General features: G+C 42.9%; 1 protein-coding gene across 1 annotated transcript in view; it reads left to right on the forward strand.

The window, feature by feature from the left end:
• The window catches only part of LOC109871093 (glypican-6), a 164,075-nt gene that overhangs the window by 53,494 nt on the left and 84,715 nt on the right, over positions 1-25,866 (forward strand). Inside the window, exons 3-4 of the mRNA XM_020461923.2 lie at positions 11,557-11,948; positions 19,815-19,980. Of these exons, the coding sequence (XP_020317512.2) occupies positions 11,557-11,948; positions 19,815-19,980 (558 nt within the window). The remainder of the gene's footprint in view (positions 1-11,556; positions 11,949-19,814; positions 19,981-25,866) is intronic.

The raw sequence follows: 25,866 nt of genomic DNA on the forward strand, positions 1-25,866 counted from the left end.
AGAGAGAGAGAGAGAGAGAGAGAGAGAGAGAGAGAGAGAGAGAGAGAGAGAGGAGAGAGAGAGAGAGAGAGAGAGAGAGAGAGAGAGAGAGAGCGAGAGAGAGAGAGAGAGAGAGAGACTGTGATAGACATAGACTGTGATAGACAGAGACTGTGATAGACAGAGACTGTGATAGACAGAGACTGTGATAGACAGAGACTGTGATAGACAGAGACTGAGACTGTGATAGACTGAGACAGAGACTGAGACTGTGATAGACAGAGACAGAGACTGAGACTGTGATAGACAGAGACAGAGACTGAGACTGTGATAGACAGAGACTGTGATAGAGACTGTGATAGACATAGACAGAGACAGAGACTGTGATAGACAGAGACAGAGACAGAGACAGAGACTGTGATAGAGACTGTGATAGACATAGACAGAGACAGAGACTGTGATAGACATAGACAGAGACTGTGATAGACATAGACTGTGATAGACAGAGACTGTGATAGACAGAGACTGTGATAGACAGAGACTGTGATAGACAGAGACTGTGATAGACAGAGACAGAGACAGAGACTGTGATAGACAGAGACAGAGACAGAGACTGTGATAGACATAGACAGAGACAGAGACAGAGACTGTGATAGACATAGACAGAGACAGAGACTGTGATAGACATAGACAGAGACAGAGACTGTGATAGACATAGACAGAGACAGAGACTGTGATAGACATAGACAGAGACAGAGACTGTGATAGACATAGACAGAGACAGAGACTGTGATAGACATAGACAGAGACAGAGACTGTGATAGACATAGACAGAGACTGTGATAGACAGACAGAGACTGTGATAGACAGACAGAGACTGTGATAGACAGACAGAGACTGTGATAGACAGAGACAGAGACTGTGATAGACAGAGACAGAGACTGTGATAGACAGAGACAGAGACTGTGATAGATATAGATAGACTGAATGATATAGAGAGAGACTCTGATAGATAGAGACAGAGAGAGAGAGAGAGAGAAATACAGCAGTGTGCATCACTGTGTGTCCCGTTACCATGAGAAAAGGGCAACCAGTGGAACACAAACACCACTGTAAATACAACCTATATTTATAATGTTATTTATTTTACCTTTGTTACAACACTGTATCCAATAAAATAACCTTGTTACAACACTGTAGCCAATCATATAACCTTGTTACAACACTGTATCCAATAATATAACCTTGTTACAACACTGTATCCAATCATATAACCTTGTTACAACACTGTATCCAATAATATAACCTTGTTACAACACTGTATCCAATAATATAACATTGTTACAACACGGTAGCCAATCATATAACATTATTACAACACGGTAGCCAATAATATAACCTTGTTACAACACTGTATCCAATAATATAACATTGTTACAACACTGTAGCCAATCATATAACATTATTACAACACGGTAGCCAATAATATAACCTTGTTACAACACTGTAGCCAATCATATAACATTGTTACAACACGGTAGCCAATCATATAACCTTGTTACAACACGGTAGCCAATCATATAACATTGTCACAACACGGTAGCCAATCATATAACATTGTTACAACACTGTATCCAATAATATAACCTTGTTACAACACTGTAGCCAATCATATAACATTGTTACAACACGGTAGCCAATAATATAACCTTGTTACAACACTGTATCCAATAATATAACATTGTTACAACACGGTAGCCAATCATATAACATTGTTACAACACGGTAGCCAATAATATAACCTTGTTACAACACTGTAGCCAATCATATAACATTGTTACAACACGGTAGCCAATCATATAACCTTGTTACAACACGGTAGCCAATCATATAACATTGTTACAACACGGTAGCCAATCATATAACATTGTTACAACACGGTAGCCAATCATATAACATTGTTACAACACGGTAGCCAATCATATAACCTTGTTACAACACGGTAGCCAATAATATAACCTTGTTACAACACTGTAGCCAATCATATAACATTGTTACAACACGGTAGCCAATAATATAACATTGTTACAACACGGTAGCCAATCATATAACCTTGTTACAACACGGTAGCCAATCATATAACATTGTTACAACACGGTAGCCAATCATATAACATTGTTACAACACGGTAGCCAATAATATAACATTGTGTCATGTTTACTGATATATTTCCCCTTGTTTATTTCACTTTTGTTTATTGTTTATTGTTTATTCCATTTGCTTTGGCAATGTAAATGTTTCCCAATTCAATAAAGCCCTTTGAATGAACTTGAATTGTAATTGAGAGATATACTGTGATAGAGAGAGAGACTGGGTTGGAGAGAGAGAGAGAGACTGGGTTGGAGAGAGAGAGACTAGGATGGAGAGAGAGAGACTGGGATGGAGAGAGAGAGAGACTGGGATGGAGAGAGAGAGAGACTGGGATGGAGAGAGAGAGAGACTGGGATGGAGAGAGAGAGACTGGGATGGAGAGAGAGAGAGACTGGGAGGAGAGAGAGAGAGACTGGGAGGAGAGAGAGACTGGGATGGAGAGAGAGAGACTAGGATGGAGAGAGAGAGACTAGGATGGAGAGAGAGAGACTGGGATGGAGAGAGAGAGAGACTGGGATGGAGAGAGAGAGAGACTGGGATGGAGAGAGAGAGAGACTGGGATGGAGAGAGAGAGACTGGGATGGAGAGAGAGAGACTGGGATGGAGAGAGAGAGACTGGGATGGAGAGAGAGAGAGACTGGGAGGAGAGAGAGAGAGACTGGGAGGAGAGAGAGACTGGGATGGAGAGAGAGAGACTGGGATGGAGAGAGAGAGACTGGGATGGAGAGAGAGAGACTGGGATGGAGAGAGAGAGACTGGGATGGAGAGAGAGAGAGACTGGGATGGAGAGAGAGAGAGACTGGGATGGAGAGAGAGAGAGACTGGGATGGAGAGAGAGAGAGACTAGGATGGCGAGAGAGAGAGACTGGGATGGAGAGAGAGAGAGAATGGATTTGAAAGCAAGGGACTGGGATGGAGAGAGAGAGAAAATGGATTTGAAAGCAAGGGACTGGGATGGAGAGAGAGAGACTGGGATAGAGAGAGAGAGAAAATGGGTTTGAAAGCAAGAGACTGGGATGGAGAGAGAGATGCATCAACAGCAACCTTGGTAAAACCCTCTGCATTATCATTAACAGCAACCTTGGTAAAACCCTCTGCATTATCATTAACAGCAACCTTGGTAAAACACTCTGCATTATCATTAACAACAGACTCGTACATTTCCTCTGTGAAAACAATATACTGAGCAAATGTCAAATTGGCTTTTTAACAAATTACCGTACAGCAGACCACGTACTGTATTCACCCTGCACACCCTAATTGACAAACAAACAAACAAAAACAAAGGCAAAGTCTTCTCATGCTTTGTTGATTTAAAAAAGCTTTCGACTCAATTTGGCACGAGGGTCTGCTATACAAATTGATAGAAAGTGGTGTTGTGGGAAAAACATACGACATTATAAAATCCATGTACACAAACAACAAGTGTGCGTTTAATATTGGCAAAAAACAGGGCCGTGGGGTGAGGCAGGTATGCCTCACCCTCTTCAATTTATATATCAACGAATTGGCGCGGGCACTAGAACAGTCTACAGCAACCGGCCTCACCCTACTAGAATCTGAAGGCAAATGTCTACTGTTTACTGATGATCTGGGGTTTACTGATGATCTGGTGTTTCTGTCTCCAACCAAGGAGGGCCTACAGCAGCACCTAAATCTTCTGCACAGATTCTACCAGACCTGGGCCCTGACAGACCTGGGCCCTGACAGACCTGGGCCCTGACAGTAAATCTCAGTAAGACCAAAATAATGGTGTTCCATAAAAGGTCCAGTTGCCAGTACCACAAATACAAATTCCATCTAGACACCGTTGCCCTAGAGCACACAAAAAACGATACATACCTCGGCCTAAACATCAGCGCCATGTGTAACTTCCACAAGGCTGTGAACAATCTGAGAGACAAGGCAAGAAGAATTCGACATACCAATTAGGATCTGGCTAAAAATACTTGAATCGGTTATAGAACCCATTGCCCTTTATGGTTGTGAGGTCTGGGGTCCGCTCACCAACCAAGAATTCACAAATGGGACAAACGCCAAATTGAGACTTTAAAGCCCCTTAAACTGAAAATGAAATTGAATTAAATTTGTCGCGGAGGGAGAGTGACGCGGAGGGAGAGCCACGTGGAGGGAGTGCGACGCGGAGGGAGAGCCACGTGGAGGGAGAGCGATGGATAGAGAGAGAGCTAGACAGAGATAGACTGATAGAGAGAGAGAGACTGATAGAGAGAGAGAGAGAATCTATCCCTGATAGAGAGAGAGAGAGATAATCTATCCCTGAGAGAGAGAGAGATAATCTATCCCTGATAGAGAGAGAGAGAGACTGATAGAGGGGGACTGATAGAGAGAGAGAGAGCGAGAGACAGAGAGACTGATAGAGAGAGAGACAGAGACTGATAGAGAGAGAGAGACAGAGACTGATAGAGAGAGAGAGACAGAGACTGATAGAGAGAGAGAGAGCTAGACAGAGAGAGACTGATATAGAGACTGATAGAGAGAGAGACTGATAGAGAGAGAGAATCTATCCCTGAGAGAGAGAGAGAGAGAGAGAGAGAGAGAGAATCTATCCCTGATAGAGAGAGAGAGAGAGAGAGAGAGACTGATAGAGGGGGACTGATAGATAGAGACTGATAGAGAGACTGATAGAGAGACTGACAGAGAGAGCGACAGAGAGAGAGACAGAGACAGAGACAGAGACAGAGACTGATAGAGAGGCAGGGTAGCCTAGTGGTTAGAGCGTTGAACTAGTAACCGGAAGGTTGCAAGTTCAAACCCCCGAGCTGACAAGGTACAAATCTGTCGTTCTGCCCCTGAACAGGCAGTTAGCCCACTGTTCCTAGGCCGTCATTGAAAATAAGAATTTGTTCTTAACTGACTTGCCTGGTTAAATAAAGGTATAAAAAAAAAGAGAGAGACTGATAGAGGGAGAGACTGATAGAGAGAGAGATAGCGAGAGAGAATGATAGAGACTGATAGAGAGAGCAGGCTCTTCTGTGGACTGGCTTTGTTCCTGCAGGATAGCCCCCAGGGTAGAATAGGTGGAGATAAGTGTGCTATGCTCTGAAATAACTGGCAATGTTATTTTTATTAAGTGATAAAACTCAATGGGGAACTTTGTGGATACAGTACTCTTGACTGACTTTCTTGTATGAACGAGTGTAGTTTTTTAAATCTATGGATGAGGTGTGGATTTAGGGGTTTTATCACATGATAGAAACCTGCTCAAAACCTTATTATATACCCAGCTGTTGGCTAACTCTGACGATAATTTATGGATCTATTCAATTCAAACATTATTTGAAAAGCATGATCCTTTGATAATTTTTGTGGTGTGATCTATTGTTCCATCCTGCTGTGAGTGGACGTCATGAGGTTCACTCAAAGAGATCTGCTTTGTGAATTCTGCATGCTCAAACTCTGATGCTCCATGCTGCCAACTGATGGTCATGTCAGATCAATATTGAGGGGCTGTATATCTTTAACGTTGAGGCAGTTATAAATGACCTGCCGTATGGTGATTAATGACAGTGTTGAAATAGTCTCCTGTTATCAAGGTATGTTGCCTTAATTATGTAACGTCCACATTTTGACTGTCGGTTTAAACGCTTGTGACTCTGCGTATTAGCTTGAAGGTATAATCTCTCACGGCAGAAACATCAGAACATTCTGGGTTGCATTTAGGATCAACAATGTCACTCGGTGAAAGCTGCAACTCAAGTGTAGTTTCGAAGAGTGGGGATATTTGTATTTATTGTTTCTTTTTGTGCAGAAGGCTTTAGATCACTGGGAATCTCTGTGATTTTGATTTGTCCCGTAGCTTTTCATGAATCACAATTACACGGCTGCTGTGTTGTTTTACAAAGCCCTGTAGTGAGAGTTAGTGCTGGTCATGTCTCGGGGGAAGTGGCTGTAATTAACTATAGCCCTGCAGGGCCTAGCTCTACACTGTGGCCCTGAACAATGTCCCAAAGCAGCTCACTGTCATCGCTATGCACATCTGCTGCTGAAGGGTAGATGGTGGAACCAAAACTTCAAAATAAAGATCGAGACACTTGAGCGTCTCCAAAATAAATCTTAGTTTCCAAAGAGTTGTGAAAAGCATGTTTTTGCCTGTTCTCTCTGTGTACATTCTCTTATACAAATATTTAGATTTCGTCAGAACGGATTTGACATTCTTCAGAATGCTTTGGCAAGAGACTGGCTGACCTCATAGTGACTCCGAGTGAAGCAGAGGTGAAGCTACACTTGTCAAAGTGAGAATGGCTCTGTTTAGCCTGTCCTCTCCTAGCACTGTGCTCTGTGTGAGGAGTAGGTGGCCATATTGAGCTTAATCTGCTGAAAGTAATGAACTCTGTGCCAATTATAAGTCTGAACATTTCTGCCTCATTGTTCTCTCGGGGTCACAGCCTTTCATTTTGGGTAGATCTATTAATTACTGCTATGTAATTGAGGCCTTACGTGAGATCTACTCTGAATTTGCAGTTTCTGCCATACCCCTTAATACCAGATTTTGAAAAATATGATCCTATTCATGGATTTGCTGTAATTATACTAAGTTGTCTTTTTCACTAAATGTAAACTGTGTTGTGGTCCCCCCATAATGTCTGTGCTCATTATTCCTCCTAATTGTACTGAAATAGAGCTTGGCATTGTATCAAATATTCAGACTATATTTAAAATGAATCCCACCTCAATTATGTTGCTTTATATTTGATTAATAGCCGAGCTGATCTGGAAGGGAGAAGAATTGACTGGACTGATAATTCTTATCCTCAATTCAGTTTCAAAGCTTTTCATTAATCAGAAAGGATGTCACTGGGTGCCATGGACTCTGATGTTGTATTAATGAAGCTAATAAGCACAAGACAAGTCGTTTAAAACACACATCTTTACTTAAATAATTCACTGAAGACAAAACTTTACTTTCTGGAAGTTGTTTGGAAGTTCTAAGGAAGTGCCACTTCTTTCCGGAAGTGATAAATAAGTAAATATACTCAATTAAATGATGACATTCTTTCTCATTATTATTTCTTGTGAACACGTCACACTGGTAAAAGGTAAAGGTCTGGGAAGATAATTTGATGTAATTACGTCCTATGGGACACAAACATGTCACTGAAGTCTAACAGCAGTAACATTGAAGAACAGGTAAAAGCAGAAATAACAAAGGGCTTGTTTTCCAGTGAAAACGTGAATTCAGACATGCCAATAACACTCCATAGTACAAACACCCATCTGACATTTCAATCTGTCATGCCTCAGAGAAGTGTAAAGCAGTCAACCACCACACTCTTTCAGCATACTGCATTACTATTAGTATAACGAAAGCCCATAATACACTTCTGGACCAAGATAACAACTGTATGGGCTCGTTAGTATTTTAGTGTTACATTTTTAAAAAATAAATAATTTACAAGCATTTCGCTGCACCTGCTATTAACATCTGCAAATCTGTGTACGCAACCAATAAACTTTGATTTGATTTAGTACCGCTCATCTCTTTCCTCTCAGCGGGCTTTAGATGTGTTAAATACTGAGCCATGTTGAGTAGCAACAAACTGCTGGTAAATCTGAAGCAATCTATTTTAAGAGACAAGGGTGTAAATAATCAAGAATGTCTTCAGTTACAGACGGGCAGGTGTGAGACAGCCCCTTGAATTGAATTGATAGTAATGAAAGAGCAATGGTGTCGATTTGATGCACCAAGAACATAGTACATGTAGTTGGATGAAGGGTGCATATGGAGTTGCAGTAGCTAGATATCTTCAGGTTGGGTCATTAATGACAGAAGACAGAAATAGAGAGCAACACAAGACAACTTGCATTGAATGAAGAGACAAGCACATCCTCCAGCAAGAGATACTGAAACAGATACGATTCAGCATTACAGGATTTCAGATCAGATTTCCCATAGAACTTTTCTCTCTGGTGTTTAGAGTCTCGCTAATGTGTTGCTCCTAATGTAATTTAATTTCACTAGCTTTGCAGAGCGCTAATGAACACTTAGAGCCATTACAGTTTGAACAAGGCCCTTTTGATTCTGGCCTGATAAGTGAGAGGAGAGCATCTCTGGGCTCCTGGCTGAACAGCATGTGACCCAGCATGAACCGCACCAAAGACTGCCCAGGGTATAACTTCCTATATCATACACTGTTATATTTAAGAATATAAGAAAATCTTGATATTTTGTCGGCTATGATTAGTCTTAAACTGTTGCACCCTGTCTCCTAATTTGGAGAGAGTGACATGAACTCTATTCAAATTGAATCTGGTTCCTTGAGAGGCAAGGCTATCATCATCCATAGCAGATGGTGGGAAGACCTAATCACCTCATTCCTGTTACTGACCACCCATAGAGGCCATTCGGTAAACAACAAGCTGTGTGTAGGAAGTGAATAATAAGTGAGTGGGTCAAGCATTCCCTCTGTTCTTTACAGCGTCACTTGAATTTTTTGTTGTTGTAATATGTAATATGTACTCCATGCGTTGTCATTCCCATTAACGTGCGTTGGACAGTTTTTGGAGCATGGCAGGTGTCATTTAAACAAATATAACGATTCACCTTCACCGCAAACACAGTCCTCTTGGGTTTCTACCTTCACCACAAACACAGTTCTTATTGGTTTCTACTTTCACCACAAACACAGTCCTCTTGGGTTTCTACCTTCACCACAAACACAGTTCTTATTGGTTTCTACTTTCACCACAAACACAGTCCTCTTGGGTTTCTACCTTCACCACAAACACAGTTCTTATTGGTTCTACCTTCACCACAAACACAGTTCTTATTGGTTTCTACCTTCACCACAAACACAGTCCTCTTGGGTTTCTACCTTCACCACAAACACAGTTCTTATTGGTTTCTACCTTCACCACAAACACAGTTCTTATTGATTTCTACCTTCACCACAAACACAGTCCTCTTGGGTTTCTACCTTCACCACAAACACAGTTCTTATTGGTTTCTACCTTCACCACAAACACAGTTCTTATTGGTTTCTACCTTCACCACAAACACAGTTCTTATTGGTTTCAACCTTCACCACAAACACAGTCCTCTTGGGTTTCTACCTTCACCACAAACACAGTTCTTATTGGTTTCTACCTTCACCACAAACACAGTCATTATTGGTTTCTATCTTCACCACAAACACGGTCCTTATGACTTTCTTAAATTTTCACAAAGTTGTTCTGGCATTCTGGTTGTTCTGCCATTCTAGTCGTTCTGGTTGTTATGTTTTTCTAGTTGTTCTGGCATTCTAGTGGTTCTGGTATACTAGTTGTTCTGGTATTTGGGTTGTTCTGGTATTCTAGTTGTTCTGGCATTCTAGTTGTTCTGGTTGTTCTGGTATTCTAATTGTTCAGGTATTCTAGTTGTTCTGGTTGTTCTGGTATTCTAATTGTTCAGGTATTCTAGTTGTTCTGGTTGTTCTGGTATTCTAGTTGTTCTGGCATTCTAGTTGTTCTGGTTGTTCTGGTATTCTAGTTGTTCAGGTATTCTGGTTGTTCTGGTATTCTAGTTCTGGTATTCTGGTTGTTCTGGTATTCTAGTTCTGGTATTCAGGTCGTTCTGGTATTCTAGTTGTTCTGGTATTCTAGTTTTTCAGGTTGTTCTGGTATTCTGTTTTTTTTCTGAATATTCTAGTTGTTCTGGTTGTTCTGGTTGTTCTGGTTGTTCTGGTTCTGGTATTCTAGTTATTCTGGTTGTTCTGATATTCTAGTTGTTCTGGTTATTCTAGTAGTTCTAGTTGTTGTGTTGTTCTGGTTTTCTGGTTGTTCTGGTATTCTGGTTGTTCTGGTATTCTAGTTATTCTGGTCGTTCTGGTATTCTAGTTGTTCTAGTTGTTCTGGCATTCAAGTTGTTCTGGTTGTTCTGGTAGTATAGTTGTTCAGGTATTCTGGTTGTTCTGGTATTCTAGTTGTTCAGGTTGTTCTGGTTGTTCTGAATATTCTAGTTGTTCTGGTATTCTAGTTGTTCTGGTTGTTCTGTTATTCTAGTTGTTCTGGTTGTTCTGGTATTCTAGTTTTGGTTGTTCTGGTATTCTGGTTGTTCTGGTAGTTCTGGCATTCTAGTTGTTCTGGAATTCTAGTTGTTCTGCTATTCAGGTTGTTCTGGTATTCTAGTTGTTTTGGTTGTTCTGGTATTCTAGTTGTTCTGGTTGTTCTGGTATTCAGGTTGTTCTGGCATTCTAGTTGTTATGGTTGTTCTGGTATTCTAGTTGTTCTGGTATTCTAGTTGTTCAGGTTGTTCTGGTATTCTGGTTGTTCTGATATTCTGGTTGTTCTGGTTGTTCTGGTGTTCTGGTTGTTCTGGTATTCTAGTTGCTCATGTATTCTGGTTGTTCTGGTATTTGGGTTGTTCTGGTATTCTGGTTGTTCTGGTATTCTGGTTGTTCTGAATATTCTAGTTGTTCAAGTATTCTGGTTGTTCTGGTATTCTAGTTGTTCAGGCATTCTGGTTGTTCTGGTATTCTAGTCGTTCTGGTAACCTGGTTGTTCAGATATTCTTGTTGTTCAGGTATTCTAGTTGTTCAGGTATTCTGGTTGTTCAGGTATTCTGGTTGTTCTGGTGTTCTGGTTGTTCTGGTATTCTAGTTGTTATGGTTGTTCTGGTATTCAGGTTGTTCTGGTATTCTAGTTGTTCGGGTTGTTCTGTTATTCTGGTTGTTTTGAATATTCTAGTTGTTCAGGTATTCTAGTTGTTCTGGTATTTCAGTTGTTCTGATATTCTTGATATCCACAGCAAATGCTATTCATTCCCAAAACCAAGCTATCTGGGAAAATACATTGTGTCTTTTCACCACTAAAGAAATAGTTACAAGTAACTATAGCAATTTGCATGCAACAATCTTTTAATTTATCACATATCAATGGCTGTATTGAATGTATGAATATACAAACCTCTACTGCAAAGTCACACTGCCAACTCCACTGCATTTCTACAAATCAACGTGAGCAATACACAGATTCTTATTGCTGAAGCAGTATGTACAGTAGCAAGTCCAAGTATGCTTGAATAGGGCCAGCCTATAGAGATTGACTGGCAGTATAGGATTACTAATCATTAACACTTCTGAAGTCTAGAAGAGAATATGAAGATGGGTAGTATTGGTGTGAATAAACACTCAGTGTTAACCTGAAAACGTTTGTCTGTTCTCCGTTTAATTTGAGCAACAGTGTCATGTAAAAACCTCATGGAAGTATGCCAGTCTTAGACCCAGACACCCTTCATCTATGAAAGACAAACTGATGTACAGTGTCTTTATATTTTAAAGAATACAAATGTTAACTCAAGTTAATAGGCATCTCATCATAATAGCATGCCTATCTTAACAGCATCAGAGTGCTCGTATTTGAAGACAGATGTAGGCCTACATAGGCTATAATGAACAATATTTTAATTGTCTCCTATTCCTCTTGACCCAGAGTTCTTCCTGGAGTTGTTGGAGAACACGGAGAAGTCTTTGAACGAGATGTTCGTGCGGACCTACGGAAAGCCATACATGCAGAACTCGGAGGTGTTCCAGAACCTGTTTGCCGAGCTGAAACGCTACTACACGGGAGGGAACGTCAACCTGGAGGAGATGCTCAACGACTTCTGGTCGCGACTGCTGGAGCGCATGTTCACGCTGCTCAACTCCCAGTACGTCATCACTGAGGACTATCTGGAGTGCATCAGTAAGTACACGGACCAGCTCAAGCCCTTTGGAGACGTACCCAAGAAGCTCAAGGCTCAGGTTACCAGGGCTTTCATCGTGGCACGCACTTTCGTCCAGGGCCTCTCGGTCGGTAGAGAGGTGGCCAGCAGGGTGTCCAAGGTAAGCCCTCGTCTCTGCCATTCATAAGCAAATTGGGTTGAGTGATTTTAGTTTGGGCTAATTTGCTGCTATTGTGCAGCAGGGGATGATGGTGATTTTAATAAGGAATATATACCACTTGCCCAATGGGAATTTCCCCCTGAAACCTTTCACCCAATTTGATCATGTAAAATTAATGTCATAGATTTATATCAACACTTTCCCCAGAATTGAACAATTGACAGATTTTGTTGGATCCATCATTATCACATATCAATATTATATTTCAAAATCTCATAGATCATAAAACAGAGTATTTTGTTGGTGTTTGGGGCTGGATGGATTGTGCTGGTGGAGAGAGAGAGTACAACATAATATAACAGTGTATCCAACTCATTCTTAAACAAGCTGAAGGTCTCTGTTTTGCTTTTTGGGTTTTCTTTTCTCCCAGGAGATCCCCCACAGGCTGGTATTTCGATCATACACTCTTCTGACTGACTTACCACTGCCTTCCCACCACCACCATCTCTTTGTATGGGCCTATGGGCTGTTGGGTTAAGGCTCGGGGCTGCCTTTTCAAGGATTCTATAATGACCTCTGGTGGGGCCTCCCATTGTTCAGGAGGAATTCTCAAGCATGGGAAGACTATCTGGCTCCAAGCTATGGGAATATAAACATGTTTTTTATGTTTGTATCTCTATCACCCAATATTTTTAAAGTCTGTATACCGTCCCCATTAATCTTGCTGTGAGTATTCTGTTTGATGTAATGTTAATGCTGCTAGCTGCTTTTGCTGTATATCATTGCCTTGGGAGTGTGTACTTTCGATCGTATGCAAAGGAACATTTAAAGGCATAGCAAGAGATGTATGCTTGACATTGGCTCCACTCAACAACAGCTGTTTTCTAGATGTCTTGTTTTCAGTTAATATCAGTGGTGGAAGAATGACCCAATTGTCATACTTGAGTAAAAGTAGAGATACCTTAATAGAAAGTTACTCAAGTAAAAGTGAAAGTCACCCAGTAAAATACTACTTAAGTAAAAGTATTTGGTTTTAAATATACTTAAGTATCAAAAGTAGAAAAATGTAAGTAATTTAAAATGACGTATATTAAGCAAAGCAGACGGCACCATTTTCTTCTTTTTAAAATGTATGGATAGCCCAGGGGCACACTCCAACACTCAGACATTACTTACAAAGGATGCATTTGTGTTTAGTGAGTCTGCCAGAACAGAGGCAGTAGGGATGACCACGTGTTCTCTTGATAAATGAGTGAATTTCACAATTTTCTTAGCCCCGCTAAGCATTCAAAGTGTAACAACCACTAAGCATTCAAAGTGTAACAAGTACTTTTGGTTGTCAGGGAAAATTGTATGGAGTAAAAAGTACAATATTTTCTATAGGAATTTAGTAAAGTAAAAGTTGTCATAAAAATATGAATAGTAAAGTACAGATACTTCAAAAAATGACTTAAGTCGTACTTTAAAATATTTTTACTTAAGTACTTTACGCCACTGGTTGATATCAACATTAGAACACTGGCTAGACTTGTAGATCAAGTTTGCTTCCATAGCCTCGTGGTCACAAGCAATTTATCTGAATTGTATGTGTTTGTTTCCGTTATTGGTGTTAATAGTAATGTGTGTACACTGTTCTGTGTTGTCAGAGGAGAAGCCTGGACATCAAGGCTAGTAAACAGTTAATATACTGTTTGGAAATGGAGTCCTTTTGCAACAGTTGCTGGCCAATGAGTTTATGTTCACCATAATTCACGATGGGGTGTGTATCATGCAGATTGTAGCGCAGCTATGAGTGGTCAAAGGCACAAGGAAACCCAAGGTAATAGGCTGCAAGAGGAGAATCACATGTATAACCCCCGAACATAGAACAAACTCAACCTTTCCACTGCTGGTCATTCATTACCGGCAAGCATGGTGAACTCCAGCCAGGGCTGCCTGATGAAACCCTCTTCATGAGGATGAGTTGTTACTGTCTGTGGTAGTGACACACGTCCTGGATTCCCTGGCAGCCGCCGTGTCCCCACCTCAACTCTGACATTACCCAGGGACCTGTGACACGGGTCATGTGGCGGGGCCACGGCCCTTTGATCCAAGGGGCCTCAACTCATCTGGAGAGATTGGGTGTAAGCATAATGGAATAGGACACCCCAGAGGAGGGGTGTGACATGTGACATCTATGCCTAGTGCTGCTAAGGGGCTTTATTGAGTTCCAGGAGCTGCTGCACTACCTCACATCACAGCAGTTTACAGTTTATGACTAAGACACTACTACACTGCTTATCTATATCCCAGGTCAGGTCAGTTTATCCATGGTCAATCAGATCTTATCCATGGTCAATCAGTTTATCCATGGTCAATCAGATCTTATCCATGGTCAATCAGATCTTATCCATGGTCAATCAGATCTTATCCATGGTCAATCAGAGCTTATCCATGGTCAATCAGATCTTATCCATGGTCAATCAGATCTTATCCACGGTCAATCAGAGTTTATCCACGGTCAATCAGAGCTTATCCATGGTCAATCAGAGTTTATCCATGGTCAGTCAAAGCTTATCCATGGTCAATCAGAGCTCATCCATGGTCAATCAGATCTTATCCATGGTCATTCAGAGCTTATCCATGGTCAATCAGAGCTTATCCATGGTCAGTCAGATCTCATCCATGGTCAGTCAGATCTTATCCAAGGTCAATCAGATCTTATCCATGGTCATTCAGAGCTTATCCATGGTCAATCAGATCTTATCCATGGTCAATCAAATCTTATCCATGGTCAGTCAGATCTTATCCATGGCCAGTCAGATCTTATCCATGGTCAATCAGATCTTATCCATGGTCATTCAGATCTTATCCATGTCCAGTCAGATCTTATCCATGGTCAATCAGATCTTATCCATGGTCAATCAGAGCTTATCCATGGTCCATCAGAGTTTGGCATTCAGTTACACTTATTACTGCATAAATACCAGCATGGACTAATGTTTTCCCATTTTCTAAACCTCTGAAATGAAAAGATATGCCCAGGGATATATCAAGGCTCGAACATTGTCATTATGGGCACACAGCGTATTTCTATTCTTCAGTTTTGCAAAGCGGTGATGTGGCTATTGATTGATTCTAATAATAGGACTCTCTTTTGATGAGCTCGAATCATTAGAATAATACATGCTCTGCAAACGCTGTAATGCACTCAAAGAAGCCAGCAGTCCAGGGAGATAGGGGGAGAGTCATGCAGACATTATGGCAACTACTGAGTGCTGGTCTGCACCAAAGCCATTTGTGGAGGAAGAAAGCATTTGTCAGGTGTCAGTTCTGCAAATTGAAAAAGGAGGAAGCAACGCTATACCATATTTTACTGTACGGAAATGCACATTAAGGATTCTGTCAGTAGAGTATTTTAAAATAAAGTGCATCTCAGATTCAAATGAATGAAATTGGAATCTGAAAAAGACAAATTGTTTTAGTGTCAATATGAAATGTATGAATTGTGTTTACCAACAGTTTCTATGCAACTGCAGAACAAAGCAATCAGAAAACAATTACTGAAGGCACATATAGTGATGACAGATACCAGAGATTATAGTGACGACAGGTACCAGAGATTATAGTGATGACAGATACCAGAGATTATAGTGATGACAGATACCAGAGATTATAGTGACGACAGGTACCAGAGATTATAGTGATGACAGGTACCAGAGATTATAGTGACGACAGGTACCAGAGATTATAGTGACGACAGGTACCAGAGATTATAGTGACGACAGGTACCAGAGATTATAGTGACGACAGGTACCAGAGATTATAGTGACGACAGGTACCAGAGATTATAGTGACGACAGGTACCAGAGATTATAGTGACGACAGGTACCAGAGATTATAGTGACGACAGGTACCAGAGATTATAGTGACGACAGGAACCAGAGATTACCCCCTTGATATCTTAAACTCGCTACTCGAAACATGTGAATGTGTGGGGGTGTCAGTGGGAACATGACTTTGTGTGAGTGATCAACATCAGGCTGTGTGTTAAATCAAGCCAATGACGAAGGACGCTAGCAGTAGATGTTTGAGGCGTATCAGTCCGTCACGGTAGTGTATTATTTGATCTACTAGCCTGACTCTGTGGAGGCGGCTGATGATGCCTCCACCTCCTCTTCTCCTCAGCAATCCTCACTGGTGGGTTGGGAGAAGCAGGGGTCCAATCATATCAAACATGAAGACAGCTCAGAAGCCACTCAAAACACTGACATCCAGCCAAGCTGCGGCTCTTCTCTCACCTCATGCGTGCAGTGTCTGGGTACTTTGGAAAGTTCAGACCAGTACCTGACAACTCCCTTTCTCCCCACTGGTACATCCCTACTCCTCCCTCTACCTTTGTTGGATTTGTTCTGAAATACACAAAGTAGTTTGAGCCCTGTGTAAAATTGTACTTCTTTCAGAATTTATTTTTTAAATTCAGAACAAAGACTAAGACTTTTATTTTTATTTTAAAGATGTTGAGATTAATTGGAAAATACTCTCATGAAATGGGAATGTTTTTATGTTATCGATTTTTTGCCAGAGTAACAAGAATCTCAGACACTTAATAAAATGCATAAAACATGTAGAAACATACACACAAACGAAAGCAAACTGAAGCACTGACAGAAATGATGGTCAGGGAATAGCTATTTCATAGAGGGCTGAGCTGCAGTAATAAGGTTAAGAAACGATTTAAGAACCTGTCTGTGTTTGAAAAAGAGATGAAGCCATTAGCCATTACCTGGGAGTCTGACTTTAAACAAAAGGGTGTGGATATTTGCATTATTGACTAAAATATTTCTGTTCCTGTATTGTTGCTGAGCTTCTGTTCAGCAACATAGATGTAAGGGCTCTATGGAACTAGATGGAGGACAGTGGAGCTAGATGGAGGACAGTGGAGCTAGATATGGAGCTAGAGGGCGGACAGTGGAGCTAGATGGAGGACAGTGGAGCTAGATGGAGGACAGTGGAGCTAGATGGAGGACAGTGGAGCTAGATGGAGGACAGTGGAGCTAGATGGAGGACAGTGGAGCTAGATATGGAGCTAGATGGAGGACAGTGGAGCTAGATGGAGGACAGTGGAGCTAGATATGGAGCTAGAGGGCGGACAGTGGAGCTAGATGGAGGACAGTGGAGCTAGATATGGAGCTAGAGGGCGGACAGTGGAACTAGATGGAGGACAGTGGAGCTAGATGGAGGACAGTGGAACTAGAGGGCGGACAGTGGAGCTAGATGGAGGACAGTGGAGCTAGATGGAGGACAGTGGAGCTAGATATGGAGCTAGAGGGCGGACAGTGGAGCTAGATGGAGGACAGTGGAGCTAGATATGGAGCTAGATGGAGGACAGTGGAACTAGAGGGCGGACAGTGGAGCTAGATGGAGGACAGTGGAGCTAGATATGGAGCTAGAGGGCGGACAGTGGAGCTAGATGGAGGACAGTGGAGCTAGATATGGAGCTAGAGGGCGGACAGTGGAGCTAGATGGAGGACAGTGGAGCTAGATATGGAGCTAGATGGAGGACAGTGGAACTAGAGGGCGGACAGTGGAGCTAGATGGAGGACAGTGGAGCTAGATGGAGGACAGTGGAGCTAGATGGAGGACAGTGGAGCTAGATATGGAGCTAGAGGGCGGACAGTGGAGCTAGATGGAGGACAGTGGAGCTAGATATGGAGCTAGAGGGCGGACAGTGGAGCTAGATGGAGGACAGTGGAGCTAGATATGGAGCTAGATGGAGGACAGTGGAACTAGAGGGCGGACAGTGGAGCTAGATGGAGGACAGTGGAGCTAGATGGAGGACAGTGGAGCTAGATGGAGGACAGTGGAGCTAGGTGGAGGACAGTGGAGCTAGATGGAGGACAGTGGAGCTAGATGGAGGACAGTGGAGCTAGATATGGAGCTAGAGGGCGGACAGTGGAGCTAGATGGAGGACAGTGGAGCTAGATGGAGGACAGTGGAGCTAGATGGAGGACAGTGGAGCTAGATATGGAGCTAGAGGGCGGACAGTGGAGCTAGATGGAGGACAGTGGAGCTAGATGGAGGACAGTGGAGCTAGATGGAGGACAGTGGAGCTAGATATGGAGCTAGAGGGCGGACAGTGGAGCTAGATGGAGGACAGTGGAGCTAGATATGGAGCTAGAGGGCGGACAGTGGAGCTAGATGGAGGACAGTGGAGCTAGATGGAGGACAGTGGAGCTAGATATGGAGCTAGAGGGCGGACAGTGGAGCTAGATGGAGGACAGTGGAGCTAGATGGAGGACAGTGGAGCTAGATGGAGGACAGTGGAGCTAGATATGGAGCTAGAGGGCGGACAGTGGAGCTAGGTGGAGGACAGTGGAGCTAGGTGGAGGACAGTGGAGCTAGGTGGAGGACAGTGGAGCTAGATGCAGGACAGTGGTGCTAGGTGGAGGACAGTGGTGCTAGGTGGAGGACAGTGGTGCTAGGTGGAGGACAGTGGTGCTAGGTGGAGCTAGGTGGAGGACAGTGGAGCTAGGTGGAGGACAGTGGAGCTAGGTGGAGGACAGTGGAGCTAGATGCAGGACAGTGGAGCTAGATGGAGGACAGTGGAGCTAGATATGGAGCTAGAGGGCGCACAGTGGAGCTAGATGGAGGACAGTGGAGCTAGATATGGAGCTAGAGGTCGGACAGTGGAGCTAGATGGAGGACAGTGGAGCTAGATATGGAGCTAGAGGGCGGACAGTGGAGCTAGATGTAAGAGCTGTATATGGGGCTAGATGCAGGACAGTGGTGCTAGGTGGAGGACAGTGGAGCTAGATGCAGGACAGTGGTGCTAGGTGGAGGACAGTGGAGCTAGATGCAGGACAGTGGTGCTAGGTGGAGGACAGTGGAGCTAGATGCAGGACAGTGGTGCTAGGTGGAGGACAGTGGAGCTAGGTGGAGGACAGTGGAGCTAGGTGGAGGACAGTGGAGCTAGGTGGAGGACAGTGGAGCTAGGTGGAGGACAGCGGAGCTAGGTGGAGGACAGTGGAGCTAGATGGAAGAGCTGTATATGGAGCTAGAGGGCAGACAGTGGAGCTAGATGGAGGACAGTGGAGATAGGTGGAAGACAGTGGAGCTAGGTGGAGGACAGTGGAGCTAGGTGGAGGACAGTGGAGCTAGGTGGAGGACAGTGGAGCTAGGTGGAGGACAGTGGAGCTAGATGGAGGACAGTGGCGCTAGGTGGAGGACAGTGGAGTTAGGTGGAGGACAGTGGAGCTAGGTGGAGGACAGTGGAGCTAGATGTAAGAGCTGTATGTAGAGCTAGATGGAGTACAGTGGAGCTAGATGTAAAAGCCGTATGTGGAGCTAGATGGAGGACAGTGGAGCTAGATGGAGGACAGTGGAGCTAGATGGAGTACAGCGGAGCTAGATGTATGAGCTGTATGTAGAGCTAGATGGAGGACAGCGAAGTTAGATGTAAGAGCTGTATGTGGAGCTAGATGGAGGACAGTGGAGCTAGATGGAGGACAGTGGAGCTAGATGGAGTACAGTGGAGCTAGATGGAGGACAGTGGAGCTAGATGGAGTACAGTGGAGCTAGATGGAGTACAGTGGAGCTAGATGGAGTACAGTGGGGCTAGATGGAGGACAGTGGAGCTAGATGGAGGACAGTGGAGCTAGATGGAGGACAGTGGAGCTAGATGGAGGACAGTGGAGCTAGATGTAAGAGCTGTATGTGGAGCTAGATGGAGGACAGTGGAGCTAGATGCTTTTTAAGCCAGTTCATTTCTTTATATACATGAAACACTGAATCATACCGTTTACTGGATTAATTTGCATGTGTTGAACAGCCTTGTAAATTGTATCCGATGTATAGCTGGCCTTTGTTCTCACATCTACCCACTAGGTGAGCAGCACCCCAGCGTGTATCCGAGCACTGACCAAGATGATGTACTGCCCATACTGCCAAGCCATGCCCTCCGTGAAGCCCTGCAACAACTATTGTCTGAACGTCATGAAGGGCTGCCTCGCCAACCAGGCTGATCTGGACCCAGAGTGGAACCAGTACATCGGTAAGAGCCCTCCCTCCCTCCCTTTGTCTCTGACTGTGATCTGGACCCAGAGTGGAACCAGTACATCGGTAAGAGCCCTCCCTCCCTCCCTCCCTTTGTCTCTGACTGTGATCTGGACCCAGAGTGGAACCAGTACATCGGTAAGAGCCCTCCCTCCCTTTGTCTCTGACTGTGATCTGGACCCAGAGTGGAACCAGTACATCGGTAATAGCCGTCCCTCCCTCCCTCCCTTTGTCTCTGACTGTGATTTGGACTGTTCTGACTTTGCTTCGTATAAAAAATGCATTTTGTCTTGAATTGTTGTTCAGTGTTGTCATTTGTCTGCATTTAGTTCCACGGGCAGAACTTGGGCGCTGTGATAAGGTGCTTTTTACTGTTTGAATCCTTCTTTTTACCTTTGACAATTTATTCTGGATGAAAACGCCATTATTTATTGGCTGGTGGGCTCGTGCTGTATTGAATGAGCACTTGCAGTGTGGTAGCTACGCACTATGAGGAACGCAGAGCTTTGTGAAAAGCAGTTCAACAGCAGCTTGTTCAGCTCGGGGAGATTACAAACATGAATATAACATGGACGTTATTTATTTATTAGAATACCTTATTCGGTTTGGAGCCTTCATGTCAGGACTGCTGGAGTGATCTAAAGCAGAGCAGGCTAGCTGTGAGCTGCACTTTAGAGACGCATGTCAAGAATGCCACTGTCAGAAACTAGCAGTTGAAACGGGGCCACAGCTCTCTGGATAGTTGTTTCATGTCAGAAGAGCAGAGGTCCAATGTAAAGTACAGCGCACTGAGATGTTGGTGGAGCAGCGTAACGTGCGTCAGATGAATATTCAATGGTAAAAATGAAGAACCTTGTTACTTGGACTAAGCTGATGGTATGTGTTTTACTGTCTGATGTCCTGATACAGAGCTCGGCCACTTCACAGGCTCCCTACTGTAGGCTACATCAGTCACCAGAAGTACTTGTCACTGAACTACTTCATTATAAGATTTGTCTAAGTCTATTGCAGAAACCTTTCGTCATGGTGTGTTTTTATGTTCTTCTATTTGAAAATTGGGTGGTCGACACTGCTACACAAATTGGGTGGTCTACACTGCTACACAAATTGGGTGGTCTACACTGCTACACAAATTGGGTGGTCGACACTGCTACACAAATTGGGTGGTCTACACTGCTACACAAATTGGGTGGTCTACACTGCTACACAAATTGGGTGGTCTACACTGCTACACAAATTGGGTGGTCTACACTGCTACACAAATTGGGTGGTCTACACTGCTACACAAATTGGGTGGTCTGCACTGCTACACAAATTGGGTGGTCTACACTGCTACACAAATTGGGTGGTCTACACTGCTACACAAATTGGGTGGTCTACACTGCTACACAAATTGGGTGGTCTACACTGCTACACAAATTGGGTGGTCTACACTGCTACACAAATTGGGTGGTCTACACTGCTACACAAATTGGGTGGTCTGCACTGCTACACAAATTGGGTGGTCTACACTGCTACACAAATTGGGTGGTCTACACTGCTACACAAATTGGGTGGTCTACACTGCTACACAAATTGGGTGGTCTACACTGCTACACAAATTGGGTGGTCTACACTGCTACACAAATTGGGTGGTCTACACTGCTACACAAATTGGGTGGTCTACACTGCTACACAAATTGGGTGGTCTACACTGCTACACAAATTGGGTGGTCTACACTGCTACACAAATTGGGTGGTCTACACTGCTACACAAATTGTTGAACAACCTAACTGAAATAGTCATTTTTTTCTAGGTTTGAATTGCTCATACTCTCAAATGGAGGATTGTTCCCAGGGTGTAGAGTAAATGTCAGTTTCATATCTTTTGGCTCTCTGACATTTCATATTCATTATAGGCTCAAAGATTTTCAATTAGCTCAAGGTCCAACCACAAAGAGATATCGATCCTGCTTTCAGAGCTTACAGTAGTGATTGCATGTCTGCCAGATGTCCCCTGAGATTCTCGTTGTTCTTTAAGTAGTTTAGATTTTTTTTTTAATAATAAACTGCTCAAATAATTAACTGCTATCTGTAATAACACTAGCATTGATGGTTTCTGCTGTGATGGTGAAATCCATTTAGTTTGCATACGAGCTCACAAACCAATGTAGGATTGTCATATACTTCAACATTCTTTTCCATCCACGAATAGGACCACAGTGTAGTAATGTACATCAAACTCACGTGAAAACCAGCTATTCCAGTTGCTGTGAATAGAAGGGAGAAGCTGGTGACTACAGGGCTTTGAGTGAAAATAGATCACAAAAGCCTGGACCGACATGGAACTTGCATGGAACCCCTTACCCTTGTGGGAATTAGGGCTAAATTCAAATGTGTCTTACAGAAGAAATATGGAAAGCATATGCATAACCATGGTAGCCATTAACAGTTTGGAGATTATGGGAAAATGATGAGATTAAAGGTTTGGACAAAACAGTTGACCTGACACAAGACTGAATCCAAACATGACACTGTTGATTTGATGTGCATTTGACATTTACTCTACTTTTTTGCCGCATTTGTTGATAATGAAATCTGAAAATAGTCTTGATGCATTCATTAACATTAATATAATATTCTTGGAAAATTTGGGGTTGGTGCAACATAAGACAAAAAAACGACAAAGGTTTGAGTGAGGGTCTAACTGGGGTTTCCAAGTGGCTACAAACCTCTGCAAAGTGGGCACACACCTCTCCAAAGTGGCTACAAACCTCTGCAAAGTGGGCACACACCTCTCCAAAGTGGGCACAGTTCCTAAGTCATTTCAATGCACTTTCATGACTCAAAGAAGAGTCTTCAACTATATTCAACTATATATTTTTAGCTCTCCTAGCTATGGCGTTGAGGAACTTGAACAAGCACACATGTACAGTAGTTGTTTTGTTTGGAACATAGCCCTGCATCCCCGTCTTTACACAATTACTGTTGTTGTTTACGCAATCCAAAACGGTCCATTATAAATCGGAAAATATGGGTCAGGTGGGCATAATTTGAAAGCTTGTATTGCCAACATGACTAACTAAATGACAAAATAGGATCTTACAGTGTTAGGCTTTCACAAGGCAATTCAGAGAAGCAGATGGTAATTTTACTACGCAGACTGGAGTGCATTCAGATGCCACGGCAAACGTTCTTCACAATACAACAAACAGGCTCATTTTGTTCAGGACAACCCAGGCTATGACGCCATGTCATTTTGTAACTCTACATCAAACACCGTGATTATAAACTTTGTCACTGTGTATTACATGAGTTTTATGTGCACATTTGATGACATCAAAGCAGTATTTATTATAACCCTCAACATCTCATCTTATACATAGAATTCTCGTAAGTTACAGCATTTCCCTCACTCGGACATTAAAACATTTGCAAAAGTTGCCCAATTAGCGAGAGGGATAAGGGCAACTTCCTGTCTCGCGTGGTGTTCAAGTTCACAACGGCTGTCAGTCAAAACCCATGCAGAGCTGTGAAGCGCAGAGCCAGAGCTCTGACGTCATGTATAGCATATTACTGTACAGCCACCGTGTTCCAATGTAGGTGCTTATCATTGTCCAAATCTGCCATTTTCCAACCCGTATAGGGGTACGTAAAGATATTCATCTTGATTCCAGTGGCATCTATCCAGCCCAACAGTGTCTGCTCCACTGACTAGATGAGATACCGGAGAGGTGAAAAGCTAATTCAACCAAGGACTGAAAAATCTTTTTTCAGCTGGAAGCTGAGCTCCTGATAGCAACGATTTTTCCCTCAGTACCTCCTCGTTGCTAGAACTCCACCAGCAGGAAATGTCACTCTTTGACACAGTGCATAGGAACTCCTGACAGAACTTGGACAAGAGGGCAGTCATTCACATTACCCTCAGCCTGACCTTCATTTATCTTCAGTGTGTGGGGGGTTAGAGGAGGGACTCTGGTAGCACGGCCTTGAGCAGTCCAAAACAGATGTTCATTCAATCCAACTGTGATTCTGCTTCCATTCATTCAGTCAAGCTAGCTAAATATGTAATGCTTAAATATCCAGCTCTTCTCAGAATAGCTGTGTGTGTGTAGACATTATGGATACAAAAGGTATGCACAGCAGTAGTTCTACTACAGTAGGATGAGCCTTGACTAGTATAGAGTATGTACAGTTGAAGTCGTAAGTTTACATACACTTAGGTTTTTCAACCACTCCACAAATTTCTTGTTAACAAACTATAGTTTTGGCAAGTCGGATAGGACATCTACTTTGTGCATGGCAAGTAATTTTTCCAACAATTGTTTACAGACAGATTATTTCACTTATAATTCACTGTATCACAATTCCAGTGGGTTAGAAGTTTACATACACTAAGTTGACATCATTTTAGTCAATTGGAGGTGTACCTGTGGATGTATTTCAAGGCCTACCTTCATACTCAGAGCCTCTTTGCTTGACATCATGGGAAAATCTAAAGAAATCAGCCAAGAGCTCAGCAAAAACAAATGTAGACCTCCACAAGTCTGGTTCATCCTTGTGAGCAATTTCCAAATGCCTGAAGGTACCACATTCATCTGTACAAATAATAGTATGCAAGTATAAACACTATGGGACCATGCAGCCGCCATACTGCTCAGGAAGGAGACGCGTTCTGTCGCCTATAGATGAACGAACTTTGGTGCGAAAAGTGCAAATCAATCCCAAAACTACAGCAAAGGACCTTGTGAAGATGCTGGAGGAAACGGGTACAAAAGTATCTCTATCCACAGTAAAACGAGTCCTATATCGACATAACCTGAAAGGCTGCTCAGCAAGGATGAAGCCACTGCTACAAAACCGCCATAAAAAAGCCAGACCACGGTTTGCAACTGCACATGGGGACAAAGATCGTACTTTTTGGAGAAATGTCCTCTGGTCTGATGAAACAAAAATTTAACTGTTTGGCCATAATGACCATCGTTATGTTTGGAGAAAAAAGGGAGAGGCTTGCAAGCCGAAGAACACCATCCAAATCGTAAATGTTGTGGGGGTGCTTTGCTGAAGGAGGGTCTGGTGCACTTCACAAAATAGATGGCATCATTAGGGAGGAAAAATGATGGGGATATATTGCAGCAACATCTCAAGACATCAGTCAGGAAGTTAAAACTTGGTCGGAAATGGGTCTTCCAAATGGACAATGACCACAAGCATACTTCCAAAGTGGTTTAAGGACAACAAAGTCAAAGTATTGGAGCTTGTATATGTAAACTTCTGACCCACTGGGAATGTGATGAAAGAAATAAAAGCCGAAATAAATTATTCTCTCTACTATTATTCTGACATTTCCCATTCTTAAAATAAAGTGGTGATCCTAACTGTTCTAACGCCAGGGAATTTTTACTAGGATTAAATGTCAGGAATTGTGAAAAACTGAGTTTAAATGTATTTGGCTAAGGCGTATGTAAACTTCCGACTTCAACTGTACATACTGTATGAAGTGAGTACAGCAAGTGCACCTCTGTTTTTTGTGGATCGACCATTTCAGGTTGTCATTGCGTCGAGGATCTTGAATCTTTTCACCGTCTCAACTGGATGGGGGCATGCTCACTCTGCTCGCTGCTCGCTCATCAGCTCCTTCGTTTTGTTGAAGGAGAGGTTATTTTCCTGGCACCACTCTCACCAGGGCCCTCTCATCCTCCCTATAGGCTGTCTCGTCGCTGTTGGTAATCAGGCCTACCTCTGTTGTATCGACTGCAACCTTTATGATTGAGTTGGAGACGTGTGTGGCCACTCAGTAATGGGTGAACAGGGAGTACAGGAGGGGGTTGAGCAGGCGCCCGTGTCGAGGATCATCTTAGCGGAGGTGTAATTCTTAGAGTAGACGAACATCCACAGGTAGCCT

Source organism: Oncorhynchus kisutch, linkage group LG26 (assembly GCF_002021735.2).
Source record: "Oncorhynchus kisutch isolate 150728-3 linkage group LG26, Okis_V2, whole genome shotgun sequence".
In the NCBI taxonomy this organism is placed as follows: Eukaryota; Metazoa; Chordata; class Actinopteri; order Salmoniformes; family Salmonidae; genus Oncorhynchus; species Oncorhynchus kisutch.